This window comes from Pristiophorus japonicus, chromosome 14, assembly GCF_044704955.1.
Source record: "Pristiophorus japonicus isolate sPriJap1 chromosome 14, sPriJap1.hap1, whole genome shotgun sequence".
NCBI lineage: Eukaryota > Metazoa > Chordata > Chondrichthyes > Pristiophoridae > Pristiophorus > Pristiophorus japonicus.
In genome coordinates, this window is record NC_091990.1 from 76,078,538 (window position 1) to 76,093,251 (window position 14,714).

The window sequence follows — 14,714 nt, forward strand, 5'->3', positions numbered from 1 at the left end:
GCCCTGTAGACTATGAGCTTGGTGGCAGATTTGAGGGCCTGGTCTTCAAACACTCTTTTCGTCAGGCGACCAAAGGCTGCACTGGCGCACTGGAGGCGGTGTTGGATCTCGTCGTCAATGTCTGCTCTTGTTGATAAGAGGGTCCTGAGGTATGGGAAGGTAAAAAAACACCAGTGATGTATCTGTTGAATGCTAATCTTCTTTCACAGTCCCTCGGCCCTTCTGTCGTAGACCCCATCGGGAGCTCGGCATTCAGTGCAGGGCACCGCACCTCAGAGAGACCTTGGAAGCGGTGGACCGTAGATTCACCAGAATCACCAGGGCTTAGAAGATTAAATTATGAGTACAGACTACATAAACATGGCTTGTATTCCCTTGAGTATAGATTGAGGGATGATCCTGTTAAAATACTAAAAGGATTTGATAGGGTAGATACAGAGAAACTATTTCTTCTGATGGAGGAATCAAGAACGAAAGGACGATCTTAAATTATAGCAGGGTAATTCAGGAGTGAAATCAGGAGAGAGCCTAGTAAAAATCTGGAATTAATTCCCCAAAAGACTGGAAGCTTTCAAGACTGATCGATAGATGTTTGTTAGGTAAGAGTATTAAGGGTTATGGGGCTGAGGTGGGTAATGTGGAAATGTATTTTTATCTAAGCTGATACCATACGGTATTTGTGTGCCCTTTGCAATATATATATACATCAAAATGGAGTCCTGGCCCTTCCAGAACTTTCTGCATTTTAGCAGTCAGCTTGCATAAACAGCTAAACCTGGTTTGAGATGGCTGATGGCCATCAGACAGCTAGGAGACAAGTCATGCTGAGACAAGTACCCCCCATGGTGCTTTCCTATTGTCTACACTACAGGAGTTCCATGTCACCCCACCCTTATCTTCTAGACTCAAACCACCAGCCATTATCTCTTGCAGAGACCTCATCCATTTGATGCAAACAGATAAACTGACCAGGAAATTGAACAATCCTGACACAATACAAGACAGGTGATAGCCCATTACCTATGACTCATGGAGTAATGGCCGGCTGGCCAACTGATAACCCTGACAAAAGGAAATATCTGTAAACCATGTCAGGACCAGGATATAGTAATTAACTCTTTATCTGTATTCACTGACTGTGAGACAGAGCAATACACAGGGAGAGGCCATAACTTGGGTTTTACTGTATAAATATCTTGTGAAGCTGTACCATTTCGGAGGTGTTCACTTAGCCCTTGACTGAGTGTGACCTACCCCTTGCTAGCAAGCGAATTAAAGAAACTTCTACCGGAGCTGTAAGTGTCGGAGTCATTCTTTTCGGAGGTCGAGATTTCGATAGTTACATCTTGGAGGTCCCACCGAGATTGCATACTCTCTGTCCTGTGAGTAAAACGGATGCAGGCATAGTGCCTCTCCAGTGAAAGGCTTCAGTGGCCAAACAAGGTGAGCCTTTTGCTCACAAGAGGTTTCTTCACTGTTGAATCGCATATGTAATCTGTTGTCCACAGGGGAGGTACTGCAATCTACAAGACTTGGCATTTAAAAGCTAAAGGTATTTTTTTTATAACCATTTCTTTCTCAGCTCGCCAGCAGAAGAGAACAGGTTCTGGAAAAATCTCGAAACAGCCCGGGGAAGGTTTCAGTAGGTAAGGGAGCGCTAGTCGATCGAAAAGGGTTCCAGGTTCTTATGTGATAAGATTTTTATTGTTTTTAAATTCGGAAGGGGTTCTTATGTGATAAGAGTAGAAAAAAAAAAGAAAGCGCTAATCGATCGAAGGTTCTTATGTGATAAGATTTTTATTGTTTTTAATTCGGAAGGGGTTCTTATGTGATAAGAGTACAGAAAAAAAAAGAAAGCGCAATCGATCATAGAGTTTGGGTACGGAACCATAAGTTTTATCAGTTTTTTTTATTAGGATAAGTTAAGGACTCGGTCTGTAGTGGCGTACAATGCAGACTGAGAATTTGTTTAGATAAGGTGTAAGGTTATGATTTATGTACTCGCGGGAATATTGTTTGTTGTCCTTGTATTACTGTTGTGTGCAATACCTTTGTGAGAGATTGCCATTAGAGAAACGGGAAGAGTCACTCGGGAAAATTGTGATTCGGGAAAAAAAAACACAAGGATTGATTAAGAAAAGAAACAGTAACTGATTGATCAACTACGGTTGGTTCGTGCTAACATATCTCACACACTCAGACTGAGCCCGAATTAAGAGCCTTTTCAGGCCACGTAACGGCCAGGAGAAGTGGGCGTAAAGAACTCGGTTGGCTGAAAGGATTGTGAGATCAGAAACTGTGGAAAATCTTAATCATCCAGAATGGGTGCCGGAGCATGTTAAAACACCACAAAAGGCACACCAGCCGATGTCATGCTCCAGAATTGTGATCAGTCTTCAATTGACCAAAGAAACAAAAACCGGTAAAGTGGACTAAGGGTGAAAACAGGCCATTTCCACCCGATGGTTCATTTAATTTAGAGAGAACAACATGTCTAGAGGAGTGTCTTATAAACAGAGATCCAGGTAGAAGAAAAAAAAAGGAAAGTAATAGAAAAGGCCTGATTCTACAAGCCCATGTAAAATTAACAGAGGAAGTAAATCAAATGTAAAAAAAAAGAGAACCTGATAGTGACTTATGGATTTAAAAAAAAAATAAAAATAAAATAAAGCTAGCCAAAAAAAAAAAGCTTTATTGAATGGAGAGAGACTTTTGTGAATGTCTTGTCTTTGAATGAGAGTGCGTGAATGTCTTGTCTTTGAATGAGAGTGCTTCTGTGTTTCTTCCTTGTGTCTGGAAACCTGTTTGGAAAGGTTGTGGAGCTGCCTGTTTGTTTTAGCTCCACCCACTTTTTCAAACAAAGTGAAGTTTTTTAACCCTTCATAGTGTTGTCCTGCATGTGGGAAGTTTAAGACGTTTTAAGTTAGAAGCGTAGGTGTGGATTTATTCGGATGAGAGGTTACGGAGCTAGGAAATGCACAAAGGATAGGTTTGTTGAGACATGGTCCCGGTGGTTAAAAGTTGTAATGCCTTTTTTTTTAAAAAAAAAGCCTTTGTGGGTCTCTCGAGGTGCAGGCTGGGGGAGTACACTCTCATTGTCCTTGGTGTAAAATCTTGGTACAAAAGCTTCTAGCTCAGTAAGAGGATTTGTTTTTGATAAAGAGTGGCAGTACAATAGTTGAATTGGGATTTTGAGATATTTCAGGTGATCTCCTTGATCAACATTTTGGGTGTATTGGAAAAATCTTGGGTTTGGAAGCCTTTTAATAAGATTAGAAAACAAGTACTTCACATTCTGTGATCTGTGAATCACTATAAGCATAAATGAGAAGTCCGTGTAACACACAGATTCGTCCAGTTCAGAAGCCCACACAAATGGAGGTTTGTCCATGACCTAAGAGCTGTGAATGAATTTACTATATTCTCACAATGCTTAAAGGATGTGGAATGAAGTATCCCGGAATGCTTTCCAGAGTCTTAAGCAGTCCCTCACTTCAGCACCAGCCTTGGGATTACCAGATTACACTAAGCTATTCAACTTATTTGTGCATCACAAGTCGGGTTTTGCACAATCTGTTTTGACTCAGTTACATGGGGACAGGCAGCGACCGGTAGCATATTTCACTACCCAACTAGACCCACTGGCACGCGGACTACCAGGATGTCTTCCTTCATTGGCAGCAGCTTATTATGCTATGCAACAGGCTCAGACAATAACTTTAAATCATCAGACCATTTTGTATATCCCACACTCTGTCGAGATTTTACTTACTAAGTGTGCCACCCAACACCTAACCTCCGCAAGAACCACTAAATACGAGGTCGAACTGTTATCAAATCCGAACCTTATCATCAAAAGATGCACTACCTTAAATCCAGCCACTCTACTCCCCACGGAAGACGACGGCGAACCCCATTCATGTGAAATGATAACCGAATTAGTGACTAAACCACGTATCAATCTAACAGATGTACCAATGTGTAACCCTGATCTAGTGTACTATGTTGACGGATCAGCCCTACGAAATGATAGGGGCCAACCTAGAGCGGCTTATGCAATTGTAACTCAGTGTATGTTGTCGAAACAGCCTCTCTTCCAGACTCCTTTTCAGCCCAACAAGCCGAATTGTTTGCGTTAACTTGAGCCTGTATTCTAGCTGAAGGACACACAGTTAATATCTACACTGACTCCAGGTATGCTTTTGGGGTATCACATGACTATGGACAAATTTGGAAGATTCGCGGGTACCTGACTTCTTCAGGAACCCCTATCAAAAATGCAGAACAAGTGGAAAATCTCCTGCGAGCCATTCAATGCCCCTTGAAACTTGCCATTATCAAATGCCAAGCACATACAGGCCAGTCGAATGAGGTGGCACTTGGGAATGCCAGAGCTGATAATGCAGCTAAGTCAGCAGCTCTGTCAAAAGGGGGGATGCAGGTGTCATTGTTCCCACTAAGGAAAAATAATTGCTCAGACCCGCCACCCACTATTAATGACGTGCTGGCCTTTCAGACACAGGCCAGTACGGAGGAGGTGGTGACCTGGACGAAGGATCAATGTTATAAAAATCCAGAAGGAATATGGGTTCACCACGACGGCCGTGTGGTGGCCCCCAGATCCTTACTTCCATGGATTGCCCGATGTGTTCATACATTCACACATGTGGGCAAAGGGGGATTGGCAGATTATATTTTGGCAACTTGGTATGCACCAGGTATTTCGGCAATTGCAAAACAAATCTGTGAAAATTGTGTTACCTGTCAGACAATGAATCCGGGTAAGACGGAAAAAGTAGAATCTGCCTCCCACCCAAATCCAGTTGGGCCTTTTGTACATTTACAAATGGATTTTATTGAATTACCTATGTGTATGGGATTCAAGTATGTATTAGTTATCGTAGATGTGTTCTCTAGATAGATTGAAGCCTTTCCATGTAAAAAGGCCGATGCCACTACTGTTGCTAAATGTTTGTTAAAAGAAATTGTACCGCGCTTCGGAATCCCTGCTAAGCTTTCTAGTGATAACGGGTCACATTTCACGGGAACTGTTAAAAGAGAAATGTGTAAAGCTTTGCAGATTAATCAACGTTTTCATTGCAGTTATCATCCACAATCAGCTGGACTTGTTGAAAGATATAATGGAATGCTTAAAAATAAGCTGGCAAAACTATGCAATGACACTGGACTGAAATGGACAGAACTGCTGCCCTTAGCTTTGATGGTAATGCGATCTGCAACCAACAGAACAACAGGCCTGTCACCGCATGAGATAGTTATGGGACGTCCCCAACGACTACCTTTTACAGCACCATTTACTGCAAAACAGATGGACATCCACAAAATGGAGCAAAATATGTTGAATTATTGTATTGCACTAACCAAATGTATTTCCAGCTTTCATTCACAGATAAAGGAAGCCCAAGTCAAGCCAGCGGAAGGGAAGTGTCATAACCTGGAGCCAGGGGAATTCGTTTACATCAAGATTTTTAAAAGAAAAAGCAGTCTACAGCCAAGATTCGAAGGACCATACCAGGTCTTGCTGGCGACCAATACTGCAATCAAGGTAAAGGAAAGACCAACATGGATCCACGCATCCCATTGCAAATGGGCACCCGACCAGGAGGAAGGGAAGAAGGAATCAGAGGAACAGAAAAAAGAAGACTGAATAAGGAACTGTATGGACTATGGGGACTGATGGTGCTGGACTTGACAGGGTTTTACTTCGCATTATTGATTACACCAGGGGTACAGACCCGCCACCGAAGGGAATTGCACGTAAACGTATTTATGGCACTGAGTCATAGGTATGTTCACGAAAGAAACTTGTCAAGTTGTTGGGTGTGTTCCCATGTGCCTGTCCACTCCAGGGGGGGGTATTCCCCTGAGATCTGTCCCCTTTAACAAATCAGAAATGGTAGAATGGTTGACAGTGCAAAACAGGACAAAACTAACTAAGGGGCCAGAAACGAAGGAGCAAACAGAATGGAGGTCGGCAGGGTATAAACTTACAGCCTTCCAGGGATGGTACCAGCCCAATTATGATAATAACCATCAGCCTCCCTTCCTAAGCATTACTCCCAGAATAGAAAATCCCGAAGGTATAATATGCCTCGTGAGTAATGAGACGAAAGGACCAGAAATGGGACGCAGCAAGTGATCCCAAATGATTAAATGGCAAGCCACAACTAATTCCACTGAGAGAAAGATAGCAACCGTTGGCTGGACAACGGTCCATAACAAAGCCCCAGGTAAAGAGTGGGAAGGTGAGACCACTCGAGTGGGGATAGTGCGAAAGGACCAGGAGCTGACGTCCTATAATTGCACCTACTTTATTTGTGGCCATAAAGCCTACCCATGGTTACCAGCCAACTGGACAGGGTCCTGTTACTTAGGATATGTGGTACCCCTTATCAGATCAGTAAAGACTCTAAGGGAGGCCTATGGAAGTCACAGATTTAAACGGGATTTGACGTGGCTAAACGGAATATTCAAGGTAATAGTGCCACCCTATGGAATAGCATCGACCGAATGGCAGTAACGGGAACTGGCTAACTTAGTCGAATCAGTAACCAACGCAACTTCCCAAGCCTTTGAAGGGATAAATGACGAAATGGTAGCTATTCGAACAGTGGCTCTCCAAAATCGTATGGCCTTAGATTATCTCCTAGCCAAGGAGGGAGGAACATGCGCATTAATAGGTGAAGAATGCTGTATATCCCAGATAAATCAGAAGATATCGGCAGTCTAGCTGAAAACATCAGGAAAAAGGTAATAGAGTATAAACAGACAGTTGGCCAGGACGGTATCACCTTGTGGGGTTGGGCATCAGGATGGTTGGGAGCCCTGGGGAAATCTGTGGTACAGGGTTTGATCATATTCCTGCTGATAGTCTTCGCCCTGTATCTATTATTTGCCGTCGTTAAGTGTTGCTGTGCTAGGGTGGGAGAAACTATGTTACCTACCGAGACCACGGCTAGAGTTATGGTAGCAACAACTGCTGAAGGCTCTTGTGTGGAAATGGAAATGGAGAGACTGTACAAGATCAGAATGGATTGAGTTGTCCTTGTGAAGGACAAAATGGGGGAATGTGGAAATGTATTTTTATCTAAGCTGATACCATACGGTATTTGTGTGCCCTTTGCAATATATATATATCAAAATGGAGTCCTGGCCCTTCCAGAACTTTCTGCATTTTAGCAGTCAGCTTGCATAAACAGCTAAACCTGGTTTGAGATGGCTGATGGCCATCAGACAGCTAGGAGACAAGTCATGCTGAGACAAGTACCCCCCCCCATGGTGCTTTCCTATTGTCTACACTACAGGAGTTCCATGTCACCCCACCCTTATCTTCTAGACTCAAACCACCAGCCATTATCTCTTGCAGAGACCTCATCCATTTGATGCAAACAGATAAACTGACCAGGAAATTGAACAATCCTGACACAATACAAGACAGGTGATAGCCCATTACCTATGACTCATGGAGTAATGGCCGGCTGGCCAACTGATAACCCTGACAAAAGGAAATATCTGTAAACCATGTCAGGACCAGTATATAGTAATTAACTCTTTATCTGTATTCACTGACTGTGAGACAGAGCAATACACAGGGAGAGGCCATAACTTGGGTTTTACTGTATAAATATCTTGTGAAGCTGTACCATTTTGGAGGTGTTCACTTAGCCCTTGACTGAGTGTGACCTACCCCTTGCTAGCAAGCGAATTAAAGAAACTTCTACCGGAGCTGTAAGTGTCGGAGTCATTCTTTTCGGAGGTCGAGATTTCGACAGTAAATAGAGTTGAGGTATAGTTCAGCCATGAATATGTGGATTGTGGAAATCAGTGCGGTCCCGGCCTGCAAGACCATCAGCAGGCCGGGGCCATTGGAGGGAGCAGCGTGCGGCGGCATACCACTGCAGGGAGCAGCGCTCGTAGAGGGATGTGATCGGGGCCCAGGAGAGGTGACAGTTCGGGGCCCAGACGAGGCAAGGGCCCAGGGGCAGCATGGGCCAGCCCACACTGCGATATGTGTGCGCTAGGTCCGTGCAGCAGAGCTGGTCTCCAGTCGTCTTGGTTACCCATTGCCACTGGACCAAGACCTAGCTCTGTCAAGCCCGTGTGGTGGCTGGTGTGCAACGGTCACTACACATTAAAAAAATCCACACACAGGCATCTTCCACCCTTCAACATGTAGTTCGGGATCTGGAATATTAGGTCCTTCATTGAAACACCTGTGAACTCATCCTTTTCGGCGTGGAAGCAAGTCATCCTCGCTTTGAGGGACTGCGTATGATGTTGATCTAATTGAATGGTAGATCAGGTTCAAGGGGCTGAATGGCCTATTCCTAATCTCCCTTCCTGTTTCCATTCTGTACCATAGCAGGATGAACACATTTTATTTTATTACACTGGGAAGGACATTCCAGGAATTTATCGTGCAGTCATGTCATCAGCGGCTACACTGGCATCTGTGACCTCAAGTCAAAAAAATATTAGCGGCAAATGTCTTTGTTTTAGCCTGGGCAGTCCTCCTCACAGCAGGTTTTTGATTAAAGAAAGGTAAGTATCAGGAATTATCATCACTTCTTAGATCTCAATCTGGTCTGCAACTAGTCTGGATTTCTTCACTAATTAAATTCAAAATATTCCATGAGCCACAAGTGACAGAGTCAAATCTTGAAACAAGGATCAACATATCAGCATTGATTGAAGGGGAGGAGAGAGGGGAAACGTTTTTTAGGATTTAGTATTGCAAAGGCATTATGAGTATGGTTTTGAGTAAAATTACAGAGCTGGTGAACTTCTATGGGGTTCACCTGCTCAGCCACAATAACCTCGCGGTTTATGCCTTTTTTCCAGTGTATCCACGGCTTTTCCGCCAAAGTTACTACAGATGAATAATAACAATAATAATAACTTGTATTTATATAGCGCCTTTAACTTGGTAAAACGTCCCAAGGCGCTTCACAACAATGTCACAGACAAACAGATAAATTTGACACTGAGCCACAGAAGAAATTAAGGCAGATGATCAAAAGCTTGTTTAAAGAGGTCGGTTTTAAGGAGCGTCTTAAAGGAGGAAAGAGAGGTAGAGAGGTGGAGAGGTTTAGGGAGGGAGTTCCAGAGCTTAGGGCCCAGGCAGCTGAAGGCACGGCCACTGATGGTTGAGCAGTTATAATGAGGGATGTTCAAGAGGGCAGAATTTGAGGAGCACAGATATCTCGTGGGGTTGTGAGGCTGAAAAAGATTACAGAGATAGGGAGGGGCAAGTCCATGGAGTGATTTGTAAACAAGGATGAGAATTTTGAAATCGAGACGTTGTTTAGCCAGGAGCCAATGTAGGTCAGAAAGCACAGGGGTGATGGGTGAGCGCGACTTGGTGCAGGTTAGTACACGGGCTGCTGAGTTTTGAATGACCTCTAGTTTACTTAGTGTGGAATGTGGGAGGCCAGCCAGGAGTGAGTTGGAGTAGTCAAGTCTAGAGGTAACAAAGGCATGAATGAGGGTTTCAGCAGCAGAAGAGCTGAGGCAAGGGCAGAGATGGGCGATGTTATGGAGGTGAAAATAGGCGGTTTTAGTTATGCTGTGGATATGTGGCTGGAATCTAATTTCCGGGTCCAATATGACACTTGGGTTGCGAACAGTCTTGTTCACCCTCAGATTGATGCTGGGAGAGGGATGGAGTCAGTGGTTAGGGAACACAGTTTATGGCAGGGACCAAAGATAATGGCTTCGGTCTTCGCAATATTTAATTGGAGAAAATTTCTGCTCATCCAGTACTGGATGTCGGACAAGCAATATAACAATTTAGATACCAAGCAGGGGTCGAGAGACGTGGTGGAGAGGTAACGCTGGGTGTCGTCAGCGTACGTGTGGAAATTGATGCTGTGTTTTCGGATGATATCGCCAAGGGGCAGCATATAGATGAGAAATAGGAGGAGACCATGGACAGACCCTTCGGGGACACCAGAGGTAACGATGTGGGAGTGGGAAGAGAAGCCATTGCAGGTGATTCTCTGGCTACGATTAGATAGATAAGAATGGAACCAGGTGAGTGCAGTCCCACCCAGCTGGACAATGGTGGAGAGGCGTTGGAGGAGGATGGAGTGGTCAACCGTGTCAAAGGCTGCAGACAGAATGCAAGAACGCCCACAGAACTTCATCCGCATGCTGTTTAATTAATTTTAAAAATTGGAGTGATTATTGCGATAAAGATACTTCCAGCCAGAAGGCATGTTAGGTTAATTATATCAAACATTAATGCTTCAAAATAAAATGAAAAGGGAAGATTGCAACTGTTGGAAATACAGAGAAATAAAGGTTGCAGACCCAAATGGCACAACTTTTCTATCTACAGATGCTGACTCTTTTCCTTTGTATTTCTAGTATTTTATTTTAATTTCACAATGATTTAATGCTTCTGTTTAAAAGAGCAAAATCGTACCTTGACAAGCAGGTAGGTGCAGACCCCATGGAATCTGTACTGTCTTGAATCAAACGTGGTGACAAATGATCCCCCTTCAATAGAACATCGCCCTGGACATGGCAGAACGATGCAGTTCCATTTGCCCATAGAACATTTGCTGCGTAAATAATTGTTGAATTTATTTCACACATTTGATGTAATTAATAGAGCAGAATGATGAATAATCATACTTTATATTGTGATTGGCGCTCTGGTTTGACAGCCAGTGTAGACTGACTCTGAAGATTGATATGTCCAGGTATCTGCTGGAGAAGTACTGATTATTGAGGTGAAAACCAAGACCTTTCCTCACTGTGCTCCATGGGAAACATATTTACACCAGTCCAACTTGTATAATAGGACAAATTTTACTGAATACATAACGGCATTTGAATGAATTAATGTGCAAATCATCCAGTAACTTGTGAGAAAGAGATACCCTGTGAATTGCCAATTACCATAAGTGGCTGGACGATTTGCTGTTAGCTTTGCGAAAGCAGCATCTCGCCCTCAACCTCTCCATGTTTTCATGAAGTTGCTGTATTTGCATATAATTGCCCATTAAACTCACCACAGAAAGTTAATTCTAGTAATTAACACCTGCTTTTAACAACGTGAATTGTTAATGACTGCCAATCGAGCTCTCACACGCAGAAAATTAAAAGTGTGGAAACTCATTCCTTCAGCTTGTGAATTGTTGTAGGAGATTTTAAGCATGTCAAATTTTCAATTTTAAAACTTTTTTTCTCACATTTCCTTTCTCTCTCTCTTTCTCTCTCTCTCTCTCTCGAAACAATATTTATTTCCCTCTCTTTATTTCTCTTTTTTGTACCTGAATTGACATTGAATTCACCATTCTAATTCATCCTTATTCTCAGTCCTTCCTCTGATTATTTCTGAATCCACAAATCTAATTGGTTAATGAGATTCTGTGGGCTAACTTGGACAGCCCCTGAAAACGGTGCAGGGATCGGGATGCGAAGTTAACCCACACAGGTTGATTGCAATACAGGCAGCTAGCAACGTCTTGTTGTCCAGCCAGCACAAACCACGCTGTTCATTGGCTGGATGCATCAAATAAAGCAGAAACAAGGGGCATATGACAGATGTCAGGTTGAGAGTACATGTGAGAATTGGGCTGAATACTGAACGTTCAGCGGGGAAGTGAAACAGGAAATAAGAGGGCAAAGATGGAGTATGAGAATAGATTGGCAGCTAACATAAAAAGGAATCCAAAAGTATTCTATAGGCATATAAATAGTAAATGGGTAGTAAGAGGGGGGGGGGGGCAGCTAGGGACTAAAATGGAGACCCACACATGGAGGCAGAGGGCATAGCTGGGGTACTAAATGAGTACTTCTGGCTATTGAGGGAGTGCAGCGAAGGTTCACCAGACTGATTCCAGGGATGGCTGGGTTGTCATATGAGGAGAGACTGGATCAACTGGGCCTTTATTCACTGGAGTTTAGAAGGATGAGAGGGGATCTCATAGAAACATACAAGATTCTGACTGGACTAGACAGGCTAGATGCGGGAAGAATGTTCCCGATGTTTGGGAAGTCCAGAACCAGGGGACACAGTCTTAGGATAAGTGGTAGGCCGTTTAGGACTGAGATGAGGAGAAACTTCTTCACTCAGAGAGTTGTTAACCTGTGAAATTCTCTGCCGCAGAGAGTTGTTGATGCCAGTTCATTGGATATATTCAAGAGGGAGTTAGATATAGCCCTTATGGTTAAGGGGATCAAGGGGTATGGAGAGAAAGCAGGAAAGGGGTACTGAAGGAATGATCAGCCATGATCTTATTGAATGGTGGTGCAGGCTCGAAGGGCCGAATGGCCTACTCCTGCACCTATTTTCTATGTTTCTATGTTTCTATGTTTCTACTTTGCCTCTGTCTTCACCAAGGAAGAAGATGCTGCCAAAGTCATGGTGAAAGAGGAGGTAGTGAAGATACTGCATGAGATAAAAATTGATAGAGAAGTACTAGAAAGGCTGTCTGTACTTAAAGTAGATAAGTCACCAGGACCGGATGGGATGCATCCTAGGATGCTGAGGGAAGTAAAGGTGAAAATTGCAGAGGCACTGGCCATAATCTTCCAATCCTCCTTCAATATGGGGGTGGTGCCAGAGAGCTGGAGAATTGTAAATGTTACACCCTTCTCCAAAAAAGTGTAAGGATAAACCCAGTAACTACAGGCCAGTCAGTTTAACCTCAGTAGGGGGGAAGCTTTTAGAAATGATAATCCCGGACAAAATTAACAGTTACTTTTGGGGAGGTGGGGGGTGGAGTCATTCTTCTATTAAATTGTTTATGTACTCAAAAAAAAGTGTTTATGAGGGCAATGCTGTTGATGTGGTGTACATGGACTTCCAAAAAGGTATTTGATAAAGTGCCACATAATAGGCTTGCCAGCAAAGTTGAAGCCCATGGAATAAAATAGTCAGTGGCAGCATGGATACAAAATTGTTTTTCGGACTGGAGGAAAGTATACAGTGGTGCTCCCCAGGGGTCAGTACCAGGACCACTGCTTTTCTTGATATATATATTAATGACTTGGACTTGGGTGTACAGGGCACTATTTCAAAATTTGTAGATGACACAAAACGTGGAAATATAGTAAACAGTGAGGAGGATAGGGATAGACTTCAAGAGGACATAGACAGGCTGGTGGAATGGGCGGATGTGTGGCAGATGAAGTTTAACCCAAAAAAGTGCAAAGTGATACATTTTGGTAGGAAGAACAAGGAGAGACAATATAAACTAAAGGATACAATTCTAAAGGGGGTGCAGGAACAGAGACCTGGGGGTATATGGGCTCAAATCGTTGAAGGTGGCAGGGCAAGTTGAGAAAGCGGTTAAAAAAGCACACGGGATCCTGGGCTTCATAAATAAAGGCATAGATTACAAACGCAAGCATGTTATGATACAGCTTCATCAAACACTAGTTTGGTCCCAAAGGGAAGGATGCGACGGTTTTGGTAGGTTGAGTAGGTTGGGCCTATACACATTGGAATTCAGATAATGAGAGGTGATCTTATTGAAACATATAAGATAATGAGGGGGCTCAACAAGGTGGATGCAGAGAGGATAGTTCCACTCATAGGGGAAACTAAAACTAGGGGACATAGTCTCAGAATAAGGGGTCACCCATTTCGAACGGAGATGAGGAGGAGTATCTTCTCTCGGCGGGTTGGAAATCTATGGAATTCTCTGCCCCAGAGAGCTGTGGAGGCTGGGTCTTTGAATATATTTAAGGTGGAGATCGACAGATTTTTGAGCGATAAGGGAGTAAAGGGTTATGGGGAGCGGGCAGGGAAATGGAGCTGAGCCCATGATCAGATCAGTCACGATCTTATTGAATGGCAGAGCAGGCTCGAGGGGTCAAATGGCTTAATCCTGCTCGTATTTCTTCTGTTCTTATGTTTAGAGAGAGTGCAGAAAGGATTTATAAGAATGGATAAAGGGATGAGGGACTTCAGTACATGGATAGACTGGAGAGCAGAGAAGGGCAGCTGCAGTCTCCCCCAATCAGCAGCCTTCCAGCAGTCCTGCTGCAGCCACTGGGCTAGCACTGCGTCGCAGCACTAGGACAGGCAAAGACAGTCACTAAGAGAATGCACAAAGGTGATTAGTTGACATTTGTATGCAATATAGCATGATTTCATTTATAAATTTGGCTTGGAATGTTTATTTTTATAACGTGCATTCTGGCCAAGCAGACTGTGTGAGGGAATGACAGAGGGAAAGTAAGGTGTGGGAATGGAGAATTGCAGTTGCAGGAACTGGTATCGCACTCGAATGAGTTGCTCATGGACAGTCTGGGCAGAATATGGCTGTCTAGGCTGCCTCCTCCTCAAGCTCCTGATCCTCGCTGTATCGCTGGTGGAAAGGGCTGTGCGCTCACGATGGAGAGGTTGTGCAGCATGCAGCAGACCACCACGAATCTTGACACCCGCTCTGCCGAGTTCTGCAGGGCTCCTCTAGAGCGGTCCAGCGGAAGCATTGTTTCAGAAAGCCAACAGTCTGTTCTATCACATTTCATGTGGCAGCATGGCTTTCATTGTATGCATGCTGTGCACAGATGCATCGGTTCGCACCAGAGTCATCAGCCATGTCGAGAGCCCTTGTCGTTCAGGAGCCACCCTTTGGTTTGCCGTGGTGGCTGAAATGCATCTGACACAGAGGACTGCCCCAGAATGAAGGCATCAGGACTGCATGGTTCGCTGCCCATGGTCACATACCAGC

At 43.9% G+C, this 14,714-nt stretch overlaps 1 protein-coding gene across 1 annotated transcript in view; it reads right to left on the reverse strand.

Moving 5' to 3' along the window:
• The window catches only part of LOC139279611 (mucin-6-like), an 838,525-nt gene that overhangs the window by 373,480 nt on the left and 450,331 nt on the right, over positions 1-14,714 (reverse strand). The window contains exon 12 of the mRNA XM_070898726.1: positions 10,448-10,586. Within this exon, the coding sequence (XP_070754827.1) occupies positions 10,448-10,586 (139 nt within the window). The remainder of the gene's footprint in view (positions 1-10,447; positions 10,587-14,714) is intronic.